General features: G+C 35.8%; 1 protein-coding gene across 11 annotated transcripts in view; it reads left to right on the top strand.

Moving 5' to 3' along the window:
* THOC2 (THO complex 2) overlaps positions 1-22,724 on the top strand; it is a 115,708-nt gene that overhangs the window by 86,841 nt on the left and 6,143 nt on the right. For 2 of the 11 annotated variants that reach the window (XM_018044134.1, XM_018044133.1), the window contains exons 21-38: positions 287-466; positions 1,522-1,686; positions 6,324-6,599; positions 7,622-7,763; positions 8,423-8,580; positions 9,475-9,603; positions 9,968-10,099; positions 10,190-10,374; positions 10,879-11,057; positions 11,303-11,405; positions 12,080-12,507; positions 12,672-12,730; positions 14,196-14,231; positions 18,968-19,105; positions 19,438-19,507; positions 19,590-19,747; positions 21,603-21,679; positions 22,160-22,205. In XM_018044134.1, the coding sequence (XP_017899623.1) occupies positions 287-466; positions 1,522-1,686; positions 6,324-6,599; positions 7,622-7,763; positions 8,423-8,580; positions 9,475-9,603; positions 9,968-10,099; positions 10,190-10,374; positions 10,879-11,057; positions 11,303-11,405; positions 12,080-12,507; positions 12,672-12,730; positions 14,196-14,231; positions 18,968-19,105; positions 19,438-19,507; positions 19,590-19,747; positions 21,603-21,679; positions 22,160-22,187 (2,643 nt within the window). In that variant the 3' untranslated portion in view covers positions 22,188-22,205. The other 9 variants (XM_018044129.1, XM_018044126.1, XM_005709382.3 and 6 more) reach the window with 8 other exon arrangements.

Here is a 22,724-nt window from a genome sequence, read left to right as displayed (position 1 = left end):
CCAAACTGACTAAAGAATAGTCCTTTATAAGGAACCACATGGTAGAAAGTGGAAAATATGTAGAAGTTTAAAGACAATTGGCAGTTATCTTTAAGCCAGTGACTAAAGCCAGTGGCAGTAATAGTGTCAGTAAAATGAATTTGTCAGGAGAGGGAAGGAATGTAAGGTGTGTGAGAGTTTTTATCTTCAGGATTGTAACCAAACCTTTCCTGTTTTCTTTTTTCAAATCAGATGGCATGTGTTATGTACTGGTACACTAGTGAAATGTATGTCTTTTCTTTTGCAGGGTGGTTATTTTGGTCAGATAAGAAACACGAAAAAATCCTCCCAGAGATTAAAGGATGCACTATTAGACCATGATCTTGCTCTTCCTCTCTGCTTGCTTATGGCTCAGCAGAGGAATGGGGTAATCTTTCAGGAAGGTGGAGAGAAACATTTGAAACTTGTGGGAAAACTCTATGATCAGGCAAGTTAAAGTGGCCTTTGTGTTTCTGTGGGTTTTTAAATCTTGATAATGGAAAATATAAAATGTTATGTAATTTGAAAAATGTCATTTTGCTCATCATATATGTTATATATACCATGGTATATATATTATATATATATATTATGGTATATATTATATATGGTATATATATTATGGTATATGATGTATATATAAAATAGACATTCTGGAAATAGGGACAATTTCTGTGCAAATTATGATATTTAAGAGATGGCTCTAGGGGATATAATAGTATAAGGTTTTCAGTCATTTTTGAAAATTTTATGGTAATAAACTTGCATTTATAATATACACAGGTTTAGAACAAAAACCTAACAAAATGTGAATAACAATAATCATAGATTGTATAATGAACCCTTGATCAGTTTTAAGGTCTAACAACTTTACATGGTGATGTTAATTGTATCACTCTCTAAAAATGTATTATGTGTTCTTGGGCAATAGTATTCAGGTGACAAAAGACGTAGTAATACGTCTCTAGTCAATAATGCATTAAGCACTGAAACCTATGGCTAACCTAAAAAATGTGTTTAACTATCACCATATTACAAGGTAATTAAAAAATCACACGTGTTTTATAAAATTTTCTACTTTTAAGGGCCAAGAGAATTGACTTGTATATACATAATATTGTTCTATAAAATTTAGGTAAATATATTTTACCACTAAAAGTGGTGAACTTGAGACCCTGGTCGACTATCAAAACACCCGTGGCGGATTCATGTTGATGTATGGCAAAACCAATACAATATTGTAAAGTAATTAGCCTCCAATTTAAATAAATTTATATTAAAAAATTCTCAAATTAGTCAACTTTTCAGGACTTGAGTGTATTTTTTGTAATATGATTAAGTTTGTGGATTGTCTCCAAAGTTCTTTCAAGTAGTAATATTTGAATTCTTAATTGTTAATCAAAATATTGTTAAAAAGAACATCTTAGTCATTTTGGAAAACATTACGTTGGTTTAATAAAATGTTAGCACATTTGTGTTTTTTGTCTTATTTTTTAAATTTAGTGTCATGATACCCTGGTACAGTTTGGTGGGTTTTTAGCATCTAATCTAAGCACAGAAGATTATATAAAGCGAGTGCCTTCAATTGATGTGCTCTGTAATGAATTTCACACACCTCATGATGCAGCATTTTTCCTGTCTAGGCCAATGTATGCACACCATATTTCGGTAAGTATAAGTATTTTTGCTGCCATTCCAAGAATGATTCCACATTACTTCTTAACTGTTTTATTTGTAAGTGCATTGTTTGACATAGGTTATTAGAGAGTTGCTCTTTTGTTAGTACTCAGCTCTGAGCAGTGGTCAATGAACATAACCCTTTTAAAAAGGAAAGTCTTTCTAGTTCTATAATTTTACTGTTGCTACACTACCAGTTGTCCAAGTTGATATCTTATAGGCCCTCTAGAACTATAGTTTTTAAACATTAGTGCAGATCATCAGGAAATTATTAGAGAACCACCAGGGAAGCATCTTAAAAACTTAACCCCATGTTCATAAATTCTTATTTAGAAACTTGAATGCTACCAGAGAATTTTTGCTTTTTTTTTTTTAAATAAGACTAGATGATTCTGATGCAGATGAATGTGGCATATCATTCTGAGAAACACCCCTAGTGAGTTTCCTTAGTGACAGTTATCCTTGTCAGATAGTTGACTTGCTATTACACATACTGCCTTGAAAGAAAAGGCTGAAAGACTTAACCACCTCCAAACATTGTAAATACTTCCGCACTCTCTGTTGTGTAACTTCTAGGAAAGGTATATTCATGGTTTCTGTTTTATTTCTCTCCACCTAAATAAAAAACAAATGAAAACAAACAACAACAAAAAGCAAACTAGAGGCCCCCCAAGTAGGTTATCTCTTTAGTGACTGTACTGAAAATCAAGTAAGGATGTGGGGTAAGAGGAGAAAGCCCTTCCTCTTCTTGTTTATCTGCCATCTGGACTCTTCCCTTCAAAGCCATTACCTCTAATAGGAATCAACTTTTCCTTTTTCCTCAGGGCCATGGTCAGTCCTCTGTTTGAAAACTGTGGTCTTCTCCACTCTGACTGGAGTCTAAGCATATTCTTCATTTTTGTGTAGGCTTGGATTCTAGCCCTTCTGTTTATCTGTTGTTTTTAAGTCTGTACTATGCAAGGCTTTCATTACATATTTGAGGAATGATCTTGGTTCCCCTATCTTTAACTAGGATCCCTTCTTTTTTCCAGTAGGGATACAGGGCTGTGTATTAGAGTTTGGCAAAAGATGCTGAGAAATTTGGGGTCTAATTGATCATTTGATCAACTTATTAGTTATAAACCTAGCTGTTAGTGTTTACATATCAACTCGCTACAGTCTCACACTTAACTTCTAACAACTAACTAAATGTTAATTGATTCAACTATTGCTTGCAATACTGTGCTTTACTCTCTAGAGGGAAAAAGACAATAAGGGAGTAAGATTGGGCTGTTGCTTCTCCTTCAGACTCTTCTCAATCCAGAAAATTTATATTCTCTTTCTGTAGTTGTATTTTGTGTTGTTGCTCCATCCCCAGTATATCAGTCTCAGCTATACAACAGGGGACCTGATTTCTTGAGGGACTGAGGTGGGAGAATTGCTTCATCTCAGAAGTTCTGACCTACCGTGTACTATACTGAGAAATGAACACACTAATCAGTGATATTGAACGCTAGCAAAGAGGAAAACTTGGTTGCTTGACGTTGGCTGAGTGTTTCCAGGTCAAAATATGGAGCAGATCATTCATACCAACAGCTACTTTTTCCATAGCCTGTAGAAAATATTGCTTAAGAGATAAAAATATCTAAACGAAGAAATGTCATTCCCCTCTCAGGGTTGAGAGGAAAACAGAGAACTACAGAGGTGGCTGTACAACCAAGTCAGGGGTAGGCCGCATACTACCCCCTGGAAAGGGAGTTCCTCAGCAACCTTGGTTGCACTAGATTGGGCATCCAAGCTTCCCTTGGGATCCTTACTTTGCCTCTTGCAAAAGCCCCTCTTGAAGAACCTCCCCCCTGCTCTTAAAAATACCTATTTTGTTTCTTGGCCATGCTGTGCAGCATGTGGGATCTTTGTTCCCAGACCAGGGACCATACCTGCATGCTCTGCATTGGAAACGTGAAGTCCCAGCCACTGGACTGTCAGATAAATCCCTTGAAGAACCTTTGATGAGAGAGTATGAGTATTAGAGGGCATCTAGGTCCCTTCCATAAAGTGATTACTGGCAGACTCCTGGGAATAATTAAGCCAACCAAATACTGCTCAGGTTGTTAGACTGAGAGTGTTTTGAACAGTAATTAGAAGTACAGCAGAGACTTCCTGGCAGTCCAGTGGTTAGGACTCTGCTTGCACTGTAAGGGTCATGGATTCAGTTGCTGGTTGGGGAACTAAGATCCCATATGCCACGAGGCACAGCCAGAATAAATAGCAATAGCAGTGAGTATCAGTTCTATTCCGTAGGTCTGGTTCCCCAGGTGACTTTGTAGAACTGTTAAACTTATCAATTTGACAAGGAAGTATTTGTCCTCGAAGTATAGCCATCTTTTCTGATTGAGCCTGTTTTATTTTCAGCTAGATAGGAACCAGGAGGGTGCCTGGCAATAGAAGTCACAGATTCAGAATGAAAGGATTAGGGAGACTAGGGCTATCATATAACACTCTCGTGTTGTTGTTGTTTATTCACTAAGTCTTGTTTGACTCTTTGCCACCCCTTGGACTGCAGCACGCCAGGCTCCTCTGTCCATGGGATTTCCCAGGCAAGAATACTGGTTTTAATCGTTGAGACCCGCCTTGCAACACTGGTCTCAAAGAAAGGCTTTTCCTCTAGTTCATATTCTATATATGACCAAATCAGGTAGATAAGCTATCTTATGCAGGTAATTTCAGCACTGTTTTATTCTATGTTTTGTTAGAACCTCAGCAAATATCATTCTGCATACATAGGTTCATATTAGTTGACTTCAGTCAGAGAAGGCAATGGCACCCCACTCCAGTACTCCTGCCTGGAAAATCCCATGGACAGAGAAGCCTGGAAGGCTGCAGTCCATGGGGTCGCTGAGGGTCGGACACGACTGAGCGACTTCACTTTCACTTTTCACTTTCATGCTTTGGAGAAGGAAATGGCAACCCACTCCAGCGTTCTTGCCTGGAGAATCTCCCAGGGACGGGGGAGCCTGGTGGGCTGCCGTCTGTGGGGTCACACAGAGTCAGACACGACTGAAGTGACTTAGCAGCAGCAGCAGCAGCAGCAGCAGTTGACTTCAATAGGACTTCAGTAGGATCAGAAATTTTAAAGTCTTTCTTATCGCAGCTGCTATTCTCTCAGGTTTCTGGTGTAATTGGGACTTCTCTCCTAAGTAATGTTCTTTTTATTTATAGCTTTGTCATCTGTAGCCTTAGTAGTTATCAGCATGCTTTCTAAAATGGAGATAACAGGAGATAATTTTTCCCACTTCTAAAATAATTGTATGATTCTCTATTCTGCTTGAGATATCCTGTGAAACAAAGAGCACTTGGTGTGCCTTCAAGCCAATGAGCCTAGAGTATGGCAGCACTCAGTGGGAACGGCAGCCGGATTGTAAGGAGCCAAGACTCTGCTTGTCATGATGCAGAACTGGAAGTAGGACCTTTGACTTCTGACCTTCTAGTTCTGGGTTCCATGTTTAGCAAAAACTGTGAATGATTTAAGTGCTTTTCTAGCATAAAGAAGCAACTAGTTTTAGATGTCCTCTTAGGTTCATCTTCAGGGATGATGCCAAACCCAGACAGTTTTCTGGATGAGAGCTCTTTCATCTTAAAGAAACTGAAGGACATGAGACAGTAGCAACAACTCTGTATTGTTTTCTTTTTTATGTTTGGCATATATTTTATGAACTATTGATAATATGTGGTCCCTTCCATTATACTAACAGATTCTTTTTTTCATACAATTAATCCCAACTCTCTCCCAAACCAATCAAGCCAAAAAGTAAGCTATAGGAAGTCAGTTCCCATATGATTTAAACTTCAGTATACCATAGTCATTCAGAGAAAATCTTATTTGGCTTAGCAATAGGATTATTGGTAGGTCCTTGTTTGCCCAAGACTTTCCCAGTTTCAGAACTACAGTCTCGCATCCTTGGAAACCTCTCAATCACGGGGAGATCTGGACAGTTGGTTCTCCTACTTAGCAGTCTTATGGTAATGGTCTCATAACCTTTCTTTGTGTTGATCCAGCTTCTTAATTGACAGATCATAACAGATGACAGGGCCTACATGTAGTGATAAAACATTCTGTCTTGGTTTGCTGTCCTGCTTCTTTCCTAGTGTTTAGACCATCTACTTGGTTCCCTTGAATATTTCAAAAGCAGGAGTGGAAACCCCACCTGTTCAGTCCTTGATGCAGCAGTAAGAGAGTATAGTGGGGGAAATGGACAAGGGGCTCACATACCCTATTCACTTACTCAGCAGAAACTTGTGCAATAGGAATCTTCTGGAAAGCTCCTAGTAAGCACACAGGACTAAATATTGAAACAGCTTCTAGGGATGATTTATCTTTAATGTTGTTGGTAAGAAATTAGATTTCCTGCAACATTTTTGATTGGTCATTTTCTGATTCTTGAAAAGGGGACCTAGGTTTTTTTTTGGTAACTTTTTATTTTTTACTAGAGTATGGCCAGTTAACAATGTTGTGATAGTTTCAGGTGGACAGCAAAGGGACTCAGCCATAGATATATATATGTATCCATTCAAGGGAACCTAGGTTTTTATACTATGAAAATCATTGCTATAAATATTGTATGTGTGTGTTTTTACTTTTTTATCTCCAGTCAAAGTATGACGAACTTAAAAAATCAGAGAAGGGAAGTAAACAGCAGCATAAAGTTCATAAGTACATCACATCATGTGAAATGGTGATGGCTCCTGTTCATGAAGCAGTGGTTTCCTTACATGTTTCCAAAGTCTGGGATGACATCAGTCCTCAATTCTATGCCACGTTCTGGTCATTGACAATGTATGACCTTGCAGTTCCACATACCAGCTATGAACGGGAAGTCAATAAACTTAAAATCCAGATGAAAGCAATTGATGACAATCAGGAAATGGTAGGTTTTTGTTCTAGTAGTTCAAGAAAAATAACTTCATGGTATTAATTCAACATTTTCCTTACCTTGGAATTATATTAGCTCAAGTTTCTATCTTGTTGTTTTATAATGTTTTTCTAAGTGGGTTTAGAAATGATCTCTCCATGAGTGGGGGCAGGGGCTTGGTGAGTGCATGGAGGTTATGATCAATCAGAAGGTATTCAAGTTTGCTTTTCTACTGAATGCTGTGCTAGTAACTTAAAATAGTCTGTGTTACTAATTGCATGAAGAATAGGAATTCCCCAGAGGAGAATTCTTTAGGAGAAAACTTTATTGAAGAGTTGAGTCTTAAACTGGATAGGCCTTGAAGATAGGTTAGGTTTAGAAATATGGAGGCAAATTGGCTACTCTAGAGCTTCAGCAAAGGTATGAAGTAATCTAAAGTTTAAAGAGACCGTTTGTACTATAGTGAATGGGCTTAGTGATAAATTTGAATGGTTAGGATGGTGCCCAATGCTGCAGAGCAATGGAAGTTAGAAAGGAAGGCTTGATAAAATTCAGAGCTATTTTAGATTCCTGAGCAGGGAAGCAATAATGGTAAAAATGGCACTTTAGAAAGCTTGCTCATAACAGTGGTATGAAGGATTCGTTTGGTACGCCAAGGGACTGGCATGAGGCAGGAGACCACCTAGGTGGCTTTTGGGTAATTCATTATGAGGTACTGAGAGCATAGACTATGGTGGAGGCAGTGAGAATGCAAGGGACTTGTAAGCAGTTAGAATGTTGAAACAGAGAAGGAGGGATCCAAGATGACTCTGTGCCTCAGACTAAAAGTACCACTGTTGAGAAGGTAGCCTATTTTGGTAGGGTACAAAGACTGACTTTATTGATTGGAGGTGAAAGCACATCCAAGTGGACTCCTGAACATCCCTGTTGAAGTAATTAGTATAAAATACTGGCATTTATCTCCTTACATTTTTTAATTAAAAGAAGGAGAAGTAATGTGCCTATAGTTAGAAAAGTATCTAACTTATACTTTGTAGCCTCCAAATAAAAAGAAAAAAGAGAAGGAGCGATGTACTGCCCTTCAAGACAAGCTTCTCGAAGAAGAAAAGAAACAGATGGAACATGTACAGCGAGTTCTGCAGAGACTGAAACTGGAAAAGGACAACTGGCTTTTAGCAAGTAAGTTGTTGGAATTGTTACATTTCTGCCACTTTACATGAAAAAAGCAGACGTTTATAACTTTGGAGGTACTGAAGTGTATTATGTTTGTATTTCAACTCAGTGTTCACTATCTCATTCTTTGGTTTAGTTGCTAAGTCGTGTCCGACTCTGCGAGCCCATGGACTGTAGCCCATCAGGCTCTTCTGTCCATGGGAATCTCCAGGCAAGAACACTGAGTGGGTTGCCATTTTCTTCTCCAGGGGATCTTCCTGACCCAGGGATCAAATCCGAGTCTCCTGCATTGCAGGCAGATTCCTTACCAACTGAGCTATAAGGGAAGCCCATCCCATTCTTTGGTTATTCATTAATGCTGAGTTGACTTCACATGTTCACTGAAAGAACAGATTTAGTTTGTGATGAAATTAATTGACCATATTGGCAGCTTATCATTCAGCTCTTATGTATGAAATCTTATTTCTGGAGAAATTATAGGTAGAAAAATGTCCACAGAGTGAAAATGAAAGTCTTATCCCAGGCATGACCTTTTGGTTACAAACTATAAATAGTTTGTGGTTTTATAGCATTCTCTACACTAAAGTTAATGTTGTCATGTTTAGTGACCTTGAGGCACTTGAGGAAGAAGTTTACCACTTAATATATTCTTCCCTTATTTTTAGAATCTACCAAAAATGAGACCATCACAAAATTTCTACAGCTGTGTATATTTCCTCGATGTATTTTTTCAGCAATTGATGCTGTTTACTGTGCTCGTTTTGTTGAATTGGTACATCAACAGAAAACTCCAAATTTTTCCACACTTCTTTGCTATGATCGAGTAAGTTCTTTTTATTGCAACCTTTAAAAAAAGTCTCACACAAAGATAGCTAAACATTATAATCTGTGGAGGTATTATTTGTGTGTGGTTAAAAGTATGAGCTCAAGAGCCAAGTGCCTGAACTTGAATGCTAGCTCTGCTACTTTCTAGCTATATGATCTTTGGCAAGTTTTTTTAATCTCTCTGTGCCTCAGTTTTCTATCTGTAAAACGGGATAATAGTACCTGATTCATAAGATTGTTGTGAGGATTAAATGAGTCATTACACACAAAAGCACTTTGATTAGTGCCTGGTATATATAATAAGCACCCCCTTGTTAATCTATTAACTCTACATTTGAGTTTATGCATTCTTAACCTTCACCCCCTCAAAAAACAACAAAAAAGCTTACACTTTTGCACATATTTAAAAGCCGGGACACTTTTTAGTATGGTCACATTCACAGAATTTTGCATCTGGCTTTTTTCTTAATAATTACTGCATTTTATGGTTTAAAAATCTGATTTATGTTACCGCCTCTTAGCTGCCTATTTCTAGTTTCTGTCAGCCTTGCTTCTGCTTAACCCTGCTTAACTGCTCCCTGTAACCCCATTAATATCTATGGCTAAGTCTGTTAAAAAGTTATGATGTAGTAATAATGATATTTTTTTCTTCTGTCATTGTAAATCAGCTTGCTTTATAAAAGTGGGTTTTTGTTGTTGTTATTGTTGCTTTATAAATGTACTATTTTCTCACAAAAGCCAAAATCTTTAAAGGTCTTGGAATTTTGAATATAAGAGGGGATGATGCACTTTGACTAAAGCTACCTATTTAGTTTATTATGATTGGTATTACATGGTCTTTTAATATTTTGAACTTGATCTGTCTTCATATATCACACATTGTTTTCTGTAGGTTTTCTCTGATATAATTTACACAGTTGCAAGCTGTACTGAAAATGAAGCTAGTCGATATGGGAGATTCCTTTGCTGCATGTTAGAGACTGTGACCAGGTGGCACAGTGATAGAGCCACATATGAAAAGGTATGAGAAACAAATACTATTAGACATTACCTATTTACCATGTATATAATGACCACTTCCAGTAAGCTCTGGGTTGTTTGGTTTTAAAAGGGAAGCTGAGTTCAAGATTCAGTTGTAAAACAATGTTTAAAATTTAAGCACAGTTCATTCATTATTAAAAAGTGCTATATTTTTATCTTATCTCAAACTGACATTTCAAATTAATGTCACTGAATAAACAATCTTTCTGTGAAAACTACCTATAATTCAGATACACATCATGTTTTCCCATGGAATCATTAATCTAGTCTACTTCAGTTTCAGCTTCTGCTATTTTGGAGGACAGAATCTTTCTGTAAAAGTGACAGCCTATTTTCTCCCTTAGGAATGTGGAAATTATCCAGGATTCCTTACTATATTACGAGCAACTGGATTTGATGGTGGAAATAAAGCTGATCAATTAGACTATGAAAATTTTCGACATGTTGTACACAAATGGCATTACAAACTAACCAAGGTAAGAAAAAAATTTGTATTTTTCAAAAGTGTTTTTTTCTTCTTCATACTGACACTTTTATAATAACAGATCTTAAAATGTTTGTTGTAGGCATCGGTACATTGCCTTGAAACAGGCGAATATACTCACATCAGGAATATCTTGATTGTGCTAACAAAAATACTTCCTTGGTACCCAAAAGTTTTGAATCTGGGTCAGGCTTTGGAAAGAAGAGTGCATAAAATCTGCCAAGAGGAAAAAGAGAAGAGGCCAGATCTATATGCATTGGCTATGGGGTAACAGAATTATACTTTAATGTGATTTATGAGACTAGATTGCAGAAGGATTCTGAAGACTCTAAAATGTTTTACAGTGTTGAAGTTTATCTTCTGCCTTACTTCAGGAGATTATGGGAGATTATGCGATCATGTTCCCACAGGCTGGTGAGAGTTGTCACTTCTGATTATTAGCTTCCGGTCTGTACTGGATGATAGTTTCAAAAGTCATACATAACATATTTTGGCTTGGAGGAAATGCAGTTTTATCATTAGTTGAATTACCAGATCTTCAGTAGTGGAAAAAAGGCATTTTAGTTGAAGGATTAGTTTACACTGAGATTTTTATTTTTAAGCATCTAGGCTCTCCATAAAGACCTTTAGGAACTTACTGAAAGTTAATATTATTTTGTTCTTTGGAACCAAGTATCAGAGTGAATAACTTGCTAATTTTATTCTTTTAAACCCCATGTTTGTGCCTTTTGATTTGTATTTGTATATTTAAACACTTTGTGCGACTTTCAGCTACTCTGGGCAGTTGAAAAGTAGAAAGTCATACATGATACCTGAAAATGAGTTTCATCACAAAGACCCCCCTCCGAGGAATGCAGTTGCCAGTGTACAAAATGGGCCTGGTGGTGGGCCTTCTTCATCGTCGATCGGAAGTGTGTCTAAGTCAGACGAAAGCAGTACCGAGGACACTGGTATGCTTATTTGTATGAATTTATAAGTAATACATTTTGTTCCAGGAAACTGATATGTTTTGTATCCCATGACAAGTAAAATGCTGGCTTAGTGTTACTTTTTTGTTTCCTAAGTAGGAGTATGTTACTGCCAAGAAGTGATCATTCCTTTGTTTCTTTCTATCTAGTCTTTAATCATTTTGCTGTGAAATTGTAGCTTATTTACATCTTGGAGCTTATCAAATAAAGCTTTACCTTTATTTCAGATAAATCAAGGGAGAGATCTCAGTGTGGTGTGAAAGCTGTTAATAAAGCCTCTAGTGCCACACCAAAAGGGAATTCAAGTAATGGAAATAGTGGCTCTAACAGGTAGGAACACTATGTTCTGAACTAAAATTCTGAATTCTTATATGATTAACCAACCTCACTAGACATGAATGAAAGAGGATGATAGTTGAATACTATTAAACTCATTTATGTTGGACTTCAAAATTTTGTATATACTGCTATTTGATGATATGCTTACCTTCCTCACATGTTTTATAATGCTGAAACTGCCTTTGTTTCCTCTACTGGAATATGCAGGGGAATGTATGTGTTGAAGTTGAAAAAAATTTTTTAGGATTGGGTGTTTGCTGTGAATAGTCTAGGTAAGAATAATTAATATGAGAGATGCATACACTGATTTAGACCAATGGTCCATCCAACTAAGTGATCCAGTTCCTGATCATAGCACCCTTGGTTGGCTTACGGGATAGTTTTTGTTACTTTTTAATTCTCACAGGTTATGAACATATACAAAAAGGTCCAGCATCACTTTAATTACCCTTTCTTAATCTACTGTTTGTGAATTTGGTTATTATTTATTGGATAAAGAAGTACTTTCCTTTTGTCTTAAAGTTGTCCTTTAGTTTTCTTAGTTGTCCTTTAGTTCTGAAATTTTTGAAGTTAGTAAAAAAAGAAAAAAGGCTTTATGATTTATAACATTGAATATATTTTATGGCCATTTTGTCTTAAAATCTCGTGTTTTCCTTCTTAAGCAGCAAAACTGTTAAAGAAAATGACAAAGAGAAAGGAAAAGAGAAAGAAAAAGAGAAAAAAGAAAAGACTCCAGCTACTACTCCAGAGGCCCGAGTACTTGGTAAAGATGGTAAAGAAAAACCAAAGGAAGAACGGCCAAATAAAGATGAAAAAGCAAGAGAGACGAAGGAAAGAACACCTAAATCTGACAAAGAGAAAGAAAAATTCAAGAAGGAAGAAAAAGCTAAAGATGAGAAATTCAAGACCACTGTCCCGAATGTAGAATCAAAGTCAACTCAAGAAAAGGAAAGAGAGAAGGAGCCGTCCAGAGAACGAGATATAGCAAAGGAAATGAAATCAAAGGAAAATGTTAAAGGAGGAGAGAAAACACCAGTTTCTGGGTCCTTGAAGTCACCTGTTCCCCGATCAGATATTACAGAACCTGAAAGGGGCAAGTTTAAGTTTGTCTTTCATTTTACTTGTTTACCTTTGGTTGTTGTAATTTAAAGGGAGAAACTAATACTTAAGAATCTTAGAAGTTGGTGTTTTTTTTTTAAGTGTTTGGGAAAAGTGGAAACATACCTTAATTGTGACTATTTCTTTTCATCCCAACAGAACAGAAACGTCGCAAAATTGATACCCATCCTTCTCCATCACATTCCTCCACAGTAAAGGTTAGTATAGCCTGAGGAAGGCAGCGTCCATGTTAGGCTCACCTGTTTGGAATACATGTCCTGACTTCCTTCAAGTCTTGTGCCAAGTATTCACTGGAGCCACTGGAGGTTTTATATTGCATTAGAAAATGATTTTTTTTTTACATATTGGTGGACTGATATTTTTTTCCTATCAAGTATTTTTCTTATAAGAATATTAAAACTTCAAGGACCTAGCACTAATTTTGTAGTGTTTCAAAGTGCAAGAGAAATTTTTCCCAGAAGTGCCTCACTGCTTTAAGCAGTCTTTTTTTGGAGTGCAATGATAGCTACAAGCAAATGAATCTTTGCAGCAGAATGAAGCCTATTTTCCAGCATAAATATTGAAGAATATATATCACTGAAGACTTCCTGGATGATACAAGATAAACAAGATACCTCTGAATTCATCAAGCTACTTGATGAGCATCATACCGATGTGTGCCTTCTAAGAAGGAGTCTTGAAAGGAGTTCCATTTTAAAGTCTCCTTGGTGATCAGTTCTCCTGTAGTTGTGTATATTCAGTGAGCATGCAGCTTCTGTTGTATCTTCCCTTGGAGGTTTGTTTATACCCATTGGGTTCCCAACAAGTTGAACCTTGCAGATGTGGCATCCAATCCTACCACCCAGCAAAGAGAAACCCCAGGCATTCAACTGCAGCACAAAATCGTGGGTGTAGCCTTCTTGAAGACTCAGGGTAGCCATTCCTTGCTCCATATTTAATTTTAATTCTAAAGTCATCTAATTTCATGGAATCTTTGAATTTGCAGTACGTTGAACTTTTAAACCTGTAAGTTAACTAATTCTTCATCAAGAGCACTGTGGTTGAATACCGTAATTTCATTTTCTTTTTTTTTTTAATGTCTTTTTTTTTTAATGGGAGGTATGAGATTTACAATTAGAGGCACTTTGCAAAAAGAAAAGAGTTAATTACTCTTTTATAGAATATATTTTGTTTTCTTGTTAATGTAATGCCACTGAGTTTTCTGGCTAGAATAAAATTTGTGTATATTTATGATAGAGTCACAAGTAAAGTTTGAAACCTCCCTATTAAAGAAAAACTATGAAAATATAAGACAATGTTGTGATCTCCACTATCTTAAACTTTTTTGTGGGGAAAAAATATTTTGCTTTTTTAAGCTTAACGTTACCTGTAGCTTAAATACAGTATTATGAAAAAATGTGGCATTGACATTTATTTTTAAATTCTGAGCAGAGATTTTTATTTGTTACAATGAGTGCATATAATTGAGTTTTTTTTAACATTACAATTCCATTACATAGTTTTTTTTTTTAACTGTTGATATTCATATAATAATGACATCACGAGATTTATCCTCACAAGAAGTAGATGGTTTATTTCCAGGTTACAGCCATACTTCCCAAAGTTCCTCTGGGTTCTGAGAACTATGCCAGCTCACCTGTCATCTCCATTCATTTTCTACAGGACAGTCTCATCGAACTCAAGGAGTCTTCAGCAAAGGTTTGAGTCTTTTAAAATCATCATGCCTAAGTAAAACAAAGAAAAATTCGTTACTTCATTTGTTTAGTATACCCTCACCCTAGTAAATTCAGTAAGCTAGTGGAATAACCTTTAAAAATACCTATCACAAGCTGAAACAGTGGATGACAATGGGGATGATCCCTTTAAATGAAATTGTTACAAAATGTATGTGATGTGGCAACCTTTCTATAATCTCTCCTTGCTTGCTGTTATGCCTTATCCTTTTATGCTTCAAAATCTGAAAATAAGTTTAAGATATGCGAAGGGAGTTGTTGGTTTTTTTTTAAGGGGGAGTAGGCTTATTTAATTTCTCAAAACAAATCTGTCAGACTGTTTTCTAATTTTTTTAGATAACCCAGAAGACCAAAAGATATATCTGATGCATTCATATAACTCTTCTAAAAACCGAGTCCATCTCAACCCATAAACGTCAACCCATTTTATGTCACTTCTGCCAAGCTACCTTTTTGGTAGTTGTGGCATATTATCAAAAAATATGGTTAATGTAAGCTAATCATTCTCTTGGAGGGGAACATTCAACTCAATGGTTGTGTTTACATGTCAGTATTAATTCTTGCCTATTCTTGAGTATTCTGCTACTAAAAATAATGTGCAGTTTGTGTATCTTATTACAGAGTTCATTCATTTCATGATTATAGTTGAATTGTCCAATGTTCATGTTATTTTGTCTTTATTATTATAAAATTTGTACCCTGTTTCACTTTGATTTTCTACTTTGCCTCCTCTTATATCTGCTAAGTATGATTCCTTACTGGTGGACCAGTAAAAAAATGATATCTTGGAACAAAGCCAGTTGACAGTACTAACCACTTTTAGAACTATAGCTTTAAATTGAAATGTCTGTGGATATTGGGCAAGTAAGCACTAATTTTTAACAGCTTAGATTAGCCAATATGCCTGTCCTGAAATTGTAGCATTGTTTTTAGAATATACTGTATTAATCAAGTGTGAATGGTTTCTTTTAAAGTAAAATTTTTGCTATATTGATTATGTATTCCAGTATAGTAGATTTTTATAACAGAGTGGGATTGTGTATGTATGTCAGTCTTAACCATCAGTGGCTTGTGTGGGCTATTTTAAATTCATGGGTTTACAATGTTACCTTGTGAATATTTCCTGGAACATATTTTGAAGCAGTTGGAAACCTGCTGTTATACTTAACTGGATTTTTTAATCAATGATGAAGATTATGGTTCCTTGCATTTTGTGAAAGCCTTTTAAAAATAAAACATATGAGATAAGCATATGTTATCTCATTTCATACTCATCATAGATGTTGTGAGGCAGGTAGGGCAAGTAGCAGTGTCTTTTTTTAAACAAATAACAGCCTAAAGTTTCTGATCTTTTCCCAGTGGCATATAACTTGTTAGTACCAGAACTTGTACTAAAATTAAGGTTCCTCAAGTATTCTTACCACCATGAAAATAAAGTTGCAAAAAAATAGTTCTTTGATTCCTAGCACCCATATTTCAATAGCAGTTGAGAACGTTCTTAACTTCTTTTGTGTGTTTGTCTTATTTTTTAAATTACAGTGATTCAAGGGTGATCCCGTTCCCCTTAAAAAAAAATATAGTGATTTTGTGGGCATTTAAAACTCAATAGATTTATTCCATATTCAGTCAGAACACTTAGAAATGGCATATGGATACACTTGTAAAAATTGTGACTCATACCACTTTTCAGATCCTTAGTGCCTGACAGTATGATTAGATGTTCAGTAAATATTTAAAATGAACTTCTATGCCTTTGGACTTGTTAAAGCATCCAGAGTTCACTAGTCTGAATAGTAGTTGATGTTGCTTTTTGTGTGTCTAGGAAAGTTTACTAGCATATGAATGTCTTAGAAAGTTTTTTTTTCTGGATTTTGAGTGCTTTCTAATATGAATGATCTATAAATAAACTCACTGTTTCTGTGGTAGCTTTTACTTTTTAGAGGATTTGAAATGTATGTGTCCATATTTTCAGGTCACTTTGTTATTGTACATGTAAAAATGTTTCCCTGCTTCAGTTTGATCTTTTAGTTATACTTTGTCCAGGATCCTCTTTTTTTAAAAATAATTAAATAGTTGCTATTTTCATTTTTTAATCCATAGTGGAAGTAATACATGAACTTGGCTTTTCAAGATGAGTTAGTATCCAAATCTTTTCTGTCAGTTCACCTTCTACCCCAGTTTCCAGTTGGCATGTTTCTAGTTTTGGTCCATTGTGTTTTTATTTAGCAATCTTAGCACTTACATTGGATAAAGTATGCATAGCAGGCTCCTTTAAACCAAGCTTCTCTGTAATTTCAGAGGGGGGCAATAACCCCCCTCAAAAAATAAACTTCAGCTTTTAATTCTGTTCATCATCTTAAAACAAGGGTCTACAACCAAACCTGAGCCTACATGTCAGGCCATCTTCATATGTATTGAGTACTCACTGTGTGTACAAGGCACTGGGAAGTATGTAAAAGTAGAAAAAGGGAAATTAGCTTCCCTGCCGTCCTGTAAACTGTGTTATGGACAAAAGTAAATGACATGATATTAATTGGGAATACGTGTCACCAAAAAGGCTAATATAAGTTCACTGGACAGTGATTTGTGGAGTTGAGGGAATGTTGAACTGCTGATGGCTTTTGAAGTCAAAGTAGGAGTTTAAGAGATTAAGATAAAAATGAACACCTGTTCCAGTGAAGAGACCTGCTGGGAAGTACAGAGTGTTAGGGAGCAGCAGCAGCCACAGCCTAGGGTACGTTGGATTACTCCATAGTAGAATAGAATTGTGCAAAGATTGTGAAGAGCTTGGAATACTCAAGCTAAGGAATATGCATTTTATTCTGTAGGCAATGAGAGACTGTTTTTGTAGAAAAGAGTGTTGTCATCAGAACTATTCTTAGAAGGATAGAAAGAAGGAATAGAACTGGTATATTTCTAAACTAAGAATTTTTAGGTTTCCCAGTTCCTTGCAATACAGAATTCAAGTTAGGTGCACTTCATTCTTGTGGAGGAGTGTGCATGTGTGCATGCACGCACATACTTACTGATAATCACAAACGGAAATTTTACTGGGAGAATTAAGCAGTACTACACTAAGAGTATTGCAATAACATCGCTTTCTTTGTCTTGTCAGTTTCATGAGTAATATTGATTTCAGGTGTGAATAAACTCCTCAGTTAGAAAATCTTAGTGTCATTTAGGGCATGTACCTGGCAAGAGTACCTTTTGGACAAGCACTTTTATGATTGTTTCTCATTCTCTTGCTCTTTGTTATTAATAAACATTTTGTCTATTTCAGTTGACCATCAACTTTTATACATTGAATTTTTAAAGAATCTACTTATGCATTGCTATGGCAGTATTTCTGAGCAAACTGAATTGAAAATATTTGGTGGTGTTAAAAAACAAGTGTTAATTCTCAAACTGATGGCTGTCTTTTTTTGTGTATTCCTTTGAATACCAAAGGATTTGTTTGTGTAAAAATATTTGACTTTTGACTCACTGTTCTTTTCATTCTCAAGGTATATCTAGAATTGTGTAGTTATGTAATGAGTTATGTTCAGTATCCTGCCTAATACTTTTTAATGTCTTAAGTTAAATGTAACCTTATAGCACAGTTATAAATGCTGCAAGGTTAGGTGTCTGATTATTTCCTTAATATTTTCTTTCCTAATGGATTTCCATATTTACAACTTGTATAAGTAAGATTACCTCTTCTTTAGAATTAGCACATCCTTGATCTTTGGCTATTTTATGGCCTATGGGCCTTTCATTGGAGAAAGAATAGGCAAAAGAGAACATTGGTTCATCATTTTTCAGTCTGTTTCATCAACCTCAATGGGCAATATGGCTTTCTGAGCTTTTTAGAACCAGTAAGACAAATTTTGAGCTTCCCTGGTGGCTCAAATGGTAAAGAATCCACCTGCAATGTGGGAGACCTGGGTTCAATCCCTGGCTCAGGAACATCCCCTGGAGGAGGGCATGGCAACCCACTCCAGTATTCTTGCCTGGAGAATCCCATGGACAGAAGAGCTTGGGGGACTACAGCCCATGGGGTCTCAAAAGAGTCGGAGACGGCTGAACGACTAAACACAGCTCAGCGCAAGACAAATTTTACAATCAATTGTGATTACTTGACAGAAACTGGAGTGCTTTCAGAAGTAGAGAATATGCAGCCTTTACTATAACGGTGATTAAGGAATAATCTATTTATGATTTATACTGAGGCAGAAAAGACTTATTAGTAAAGTCATGGCTAGGTTTTACATTATTCTTTCCTCACTGTCATCAGTTGCTTATCAGTGAATGGTAAAACTTTTTAAAATTTCCGTGATTGTGTAGAGTTTTGTTTTTTTTTTTTATGGTAGAGAAAGTCCAGTAACTATTTTTCACACATGAACTCTTGTAATGATGGTGGCTATAGGTCTTCACAGTAGAACTATATAAGAACCTGTAGCTTGTGAATTTACTAATAAAAATCTCAGTTGAGGGAGGAGTGAACTCGTTGAGTTTAAATGATAAACATTTACAAGGTCAAGAATTGAAGTCTTTGCATAATTTGTGCCATGCCCTTTTATTTTAACCTCTCATAGTCCATACAGCTGACCAGTTTTGACTTTGGGTCTACTACCAAATGTCTTTCATTAAATAAACAATCGAGCAAATGATGTCAATACTGGAAAACTAATAATCTTTAGTAATATTGCCTTAATTTAACAGCTCTACATTAATCATACTCCTCCACCACTGTCCAAGAGTAAGGAGAGAGAAATGGACAAGAAAGATTTGGACAAGTCAAGGGAAAGATCCAGAGAAAGAGAAAAAAAAGATGAAAAGGACAGGAAAGAGCGGAAAAGGGTTTGTAATTTTTTAAAAACTAGTTTGGAAAGTTCATTATCATGTACGGTAGTGTGTCTGTTGTCTTATTTAAAGTACTAGTTTGTTGCATGACAGTCTGTTATTTGGTGTTTAACTGGTATTTTCACCCTAAAGTGTGTTTGAATCTTCTACAGTATAAGGATCTTCAGCCTAATAATCTCTACCAGCTCTTCTTGCCTATCATGTCATTTTACCAAGTATGTGAAACTACTGCAGATATTCTCCAATGCTAGTTAGCTATGCTCTTGTAGAAAAGTAGTACTTTAAAACAAAAACTCTCAATCAACGTAGTTCACAATTCTTGGTTCTAGGATCACTCAAACAATGACCGAGAAGTGCCACCGGACTTAACCAAGAGGCGGAAAGAGGAAAATGGAACAAGTACGTAGACTTATTAATACTTTCCAAGTAGTCATCAAACTGAATCGAAAAAGGCTTTCATGATTCTCTTTTATAATTTTAGTGGGGGTTTCAAAACACAAAAGTGAAAGTCCATGTGAGTCTCCTTATCCAAATGAGAAAGACAAGGAAAAAAATAAGTCAAAATCTTCAGGCAAAGAAAAAGGCGGCGACTCTTTTAAATCTGAAAAGATGGATAAAATCTCCTCTGGTGGCAAAAAGGTAAATTTTGAGAACAAAAGGAACAATGAACCATTTTCTTAGAAAATCTCCCATTAGAAAATTTAGCCAATATTGAGGTGTTGTTTTTTTTTTTTTTTTGTAGTCAAATAGTTTTCTGTTAATTATTTGGGGGTGGGAAGAGGAGGTTTTGGAGGAGGGCAGGTTTTCTTGGAGAGCTTGAAGCAGTTTAGTCCCAAATTGCTGGGAGGGTAGAATTAGATTACTTCTGAATTTCCTTTCCTCTCCATTCCACTCACACCTGCTTCTTGTCATTGAGTTTCAGTGTGTTTTCTTTTTTCTCTGACAACAATTCTTATAGTTACTCTTTAGTCATGAGATTAAAATATGGTCACATGTATTCTCCCTGATCATTACACAGTTATAAAGTCTTTCTCATTTTTCAACACACTTTTATAATATTTTCTCCTAATAAACTTATGTTTACATCGTATATGTGATTTTAAAATTGTGTAGTATGCATTCTCATAGATGCTAATGGAGAATACTCAGAATATATCCCATGCATCTGTCATAAAGTAAGCAAGTCATTACTAAAGTGTTTACAAAGCATCATTATATTTAGTCAACATATATGCCATATATTCATAGTTCTTCAAAGCAGTTTTTGAAAATTATAAGGTGATGGTTTTTAAAGGGAGGCTGCTCCTTTTAAATAAGTATTTTAAACTGAGGTAAAATTTCACATAACATAAAATTAACCATTTTAAAGTATATCATTCAGTGGCATTTAATATATTTACAGTGTTTTGCACTCATCATCTGTCTAGTTCTAGAACATTTTCATCACTCCAAAGGGAAACCACATTCTCATCAAGTCATTCCCCATTTCCCCCTCCTTTTAGCTTTTCACAACTCTGAATCTGCTTACTATCTCTATGAACTCTTTATGAGCTTATCAAAAACTCTAGCTGTTTCCTATAAGTGGAACTGTATAATAATGTGGCCTTTTGTCTCTAACTTCTTTCACTTAGTGTAATGTTCTTGAGATTATTCATGGTGGTGCATGTATCAGTACTTCATTTCTTTTCATGGCTAAATAATATTCCCTTGTTTGAATATACGACACTGGTTTATCCATTCATCAGTTGATGGACTTTTGTCCTGTTTTCCACTTTTTGGCTGTTGTCAGTTGTGCTGCTATGAACATTTGTGTGCTACTATGAATTATTTGTTTAAATGTCTTTTTTCAGTGATCTTGTGTATATACCCAGGAATGAAATATCTGGGTTATATGGTAATGCTATGTTTAGCTTTTTGAGGAACCACCAAACTGTTTTCCATAGTGGCTGCACAGCTTACATTTCTACCAGCGATATATGAGAGTGCCAATTTCCTTACATCCTTGCCAACACTTATTTTCTGTTTCTGTTTTATTTGTTTTTACTTAGTGGGTGTGAATTAGTATCTCACTGTCATTTTGATTTTGTGTTTTCTTAATGACTAATGATGTTGAAAACCTTTTCATATACTTGTTGGCTATTTGTATATCTTTTGAAAAAATCTATTTAGATGTTTTGGCCATTTAAAAAATTGTATTGTTTGTCTTTTTGTTACTCAGTTGTAAGAATTCTTTATGTAGTCTTGATATTAGACACTTATGAGATACATATATACAAATATTTTCTCTTGTAGGTTGTCTTTTCACTTTCTTGATAGTGTTCTTTGATGTATACAAGTTTTTATGTTTGATGAAGTCCAGTTTTGTTTTGCTTGTGCTTTTGGTGTTAAATAAGTCTGAAGAAAAATTTATGGCTGGTGGCTGATGAAAAGGGATTTTAAGCTGATTTTTATATTTGGTTTTCCCTTCCTCAACTAATTCTACCATTCGTTATAGGAGTCCAGGCATGATAAAGAAAAGATAGAAAAGAAAGAGAAACGGGACAGTTCAGGAGGAAAGGAAGAGAAGAAACAATATCCTTTTCATCTTATAGATCTTTTTAATCAGTATAATGGAAAACTTTGATACTGATGTTATTTAGAATTGTACCCTTGTAATATGTGTCTAACTGCTTAAGGACTTTTTAAAATGGTCTACCTTTTAAATGGTCTCTGTAGTTAACCCTTTCAAATGTATGAAACATGGAAATGGGAGACTTGATTGTTTTTTTTAAACTTCTTTGTTAACTGAGGTGGTTTTATGCCACCAAGGGATTTAAAGTCCCTCTGGCTCTATCACCAAGAGGAGGAAAGGAAACAGAGTCCCTTGGGCTGGGGGCATGGGGAATAGCAGAGCAAGATGATGCTGCAGCTGAGCAGAGCTGGTAGAGTCTGAGACTACCAGGCTGGTAAGAGTCAGGCCTGCAGGCTGAGGGATTGTACTAAAAGATGAGACACGATTTTTCCGCCCCCCCTGCCCCCCGAAAAGTTGTTTTCCCTTAATTTGTCATCTACTCATAAGTCCTCGGACAAGCACAGATAATGAAGACTTTCAATCAAGGTGAGTCTTCTCTTACCTCTTTCTCATTTAAAGATAGAAATACAAAATGAGATATGATAATGTTGAAGAAACTAGATCCGTTTTTGCAAGACACGACTGTAGTGTTTCACCTAAATATAATGCTCAGGTCTTTGGGTAAAGATGTGAAAGAAGGTTCATGGTTATTTTTAAGCTATTTTCATTTTAAGCTTGCTGATTAAGTCATGCCTTTTTTTTTCTTTTTTAAAGCATCAAGATGTGTTTAAAAACATCTGGCTTTCTCTTCACCACTCATTCCCATCTTCTCTGGATAATCAGTCCATTTTTAAAGTACCTTATAGGTGGTGGTGGTATCTGCATTTTACAGGGGAAGAAACTGAGACTCGTAAGGTTAAGTTGAAGGGGGTGGCAGAGATATTACCTGACATGGCCAATACATAAACGTAGATCTTCTTGCCTACTAGTGTTCTCCCATCTTTTTGCCTTTCATGCCGACATGTTATTCAGAGATTTTTTTTGTCTTAAAGTTTCTTGCTTCTC

This window comes from Capra hircus, assembly GCF_001704415.2.
Source record: "Capra hircus breed San Clemente chromosome X unlocalized genomic scaffold, ASM170441v1, whole genome shotgun sequence".
Classification (NCBI taxonomy): domain Eukaryota; kingdom Metazoa; phylum Chordata; class Mammalia; order Artiodactyla; family Bovidae; genus Capra; species Capra hircus.
Note: the sequence above shows the minus strand (reverse complement) of the source record. Positions and strands in the feature narration are given on the sequence as shown.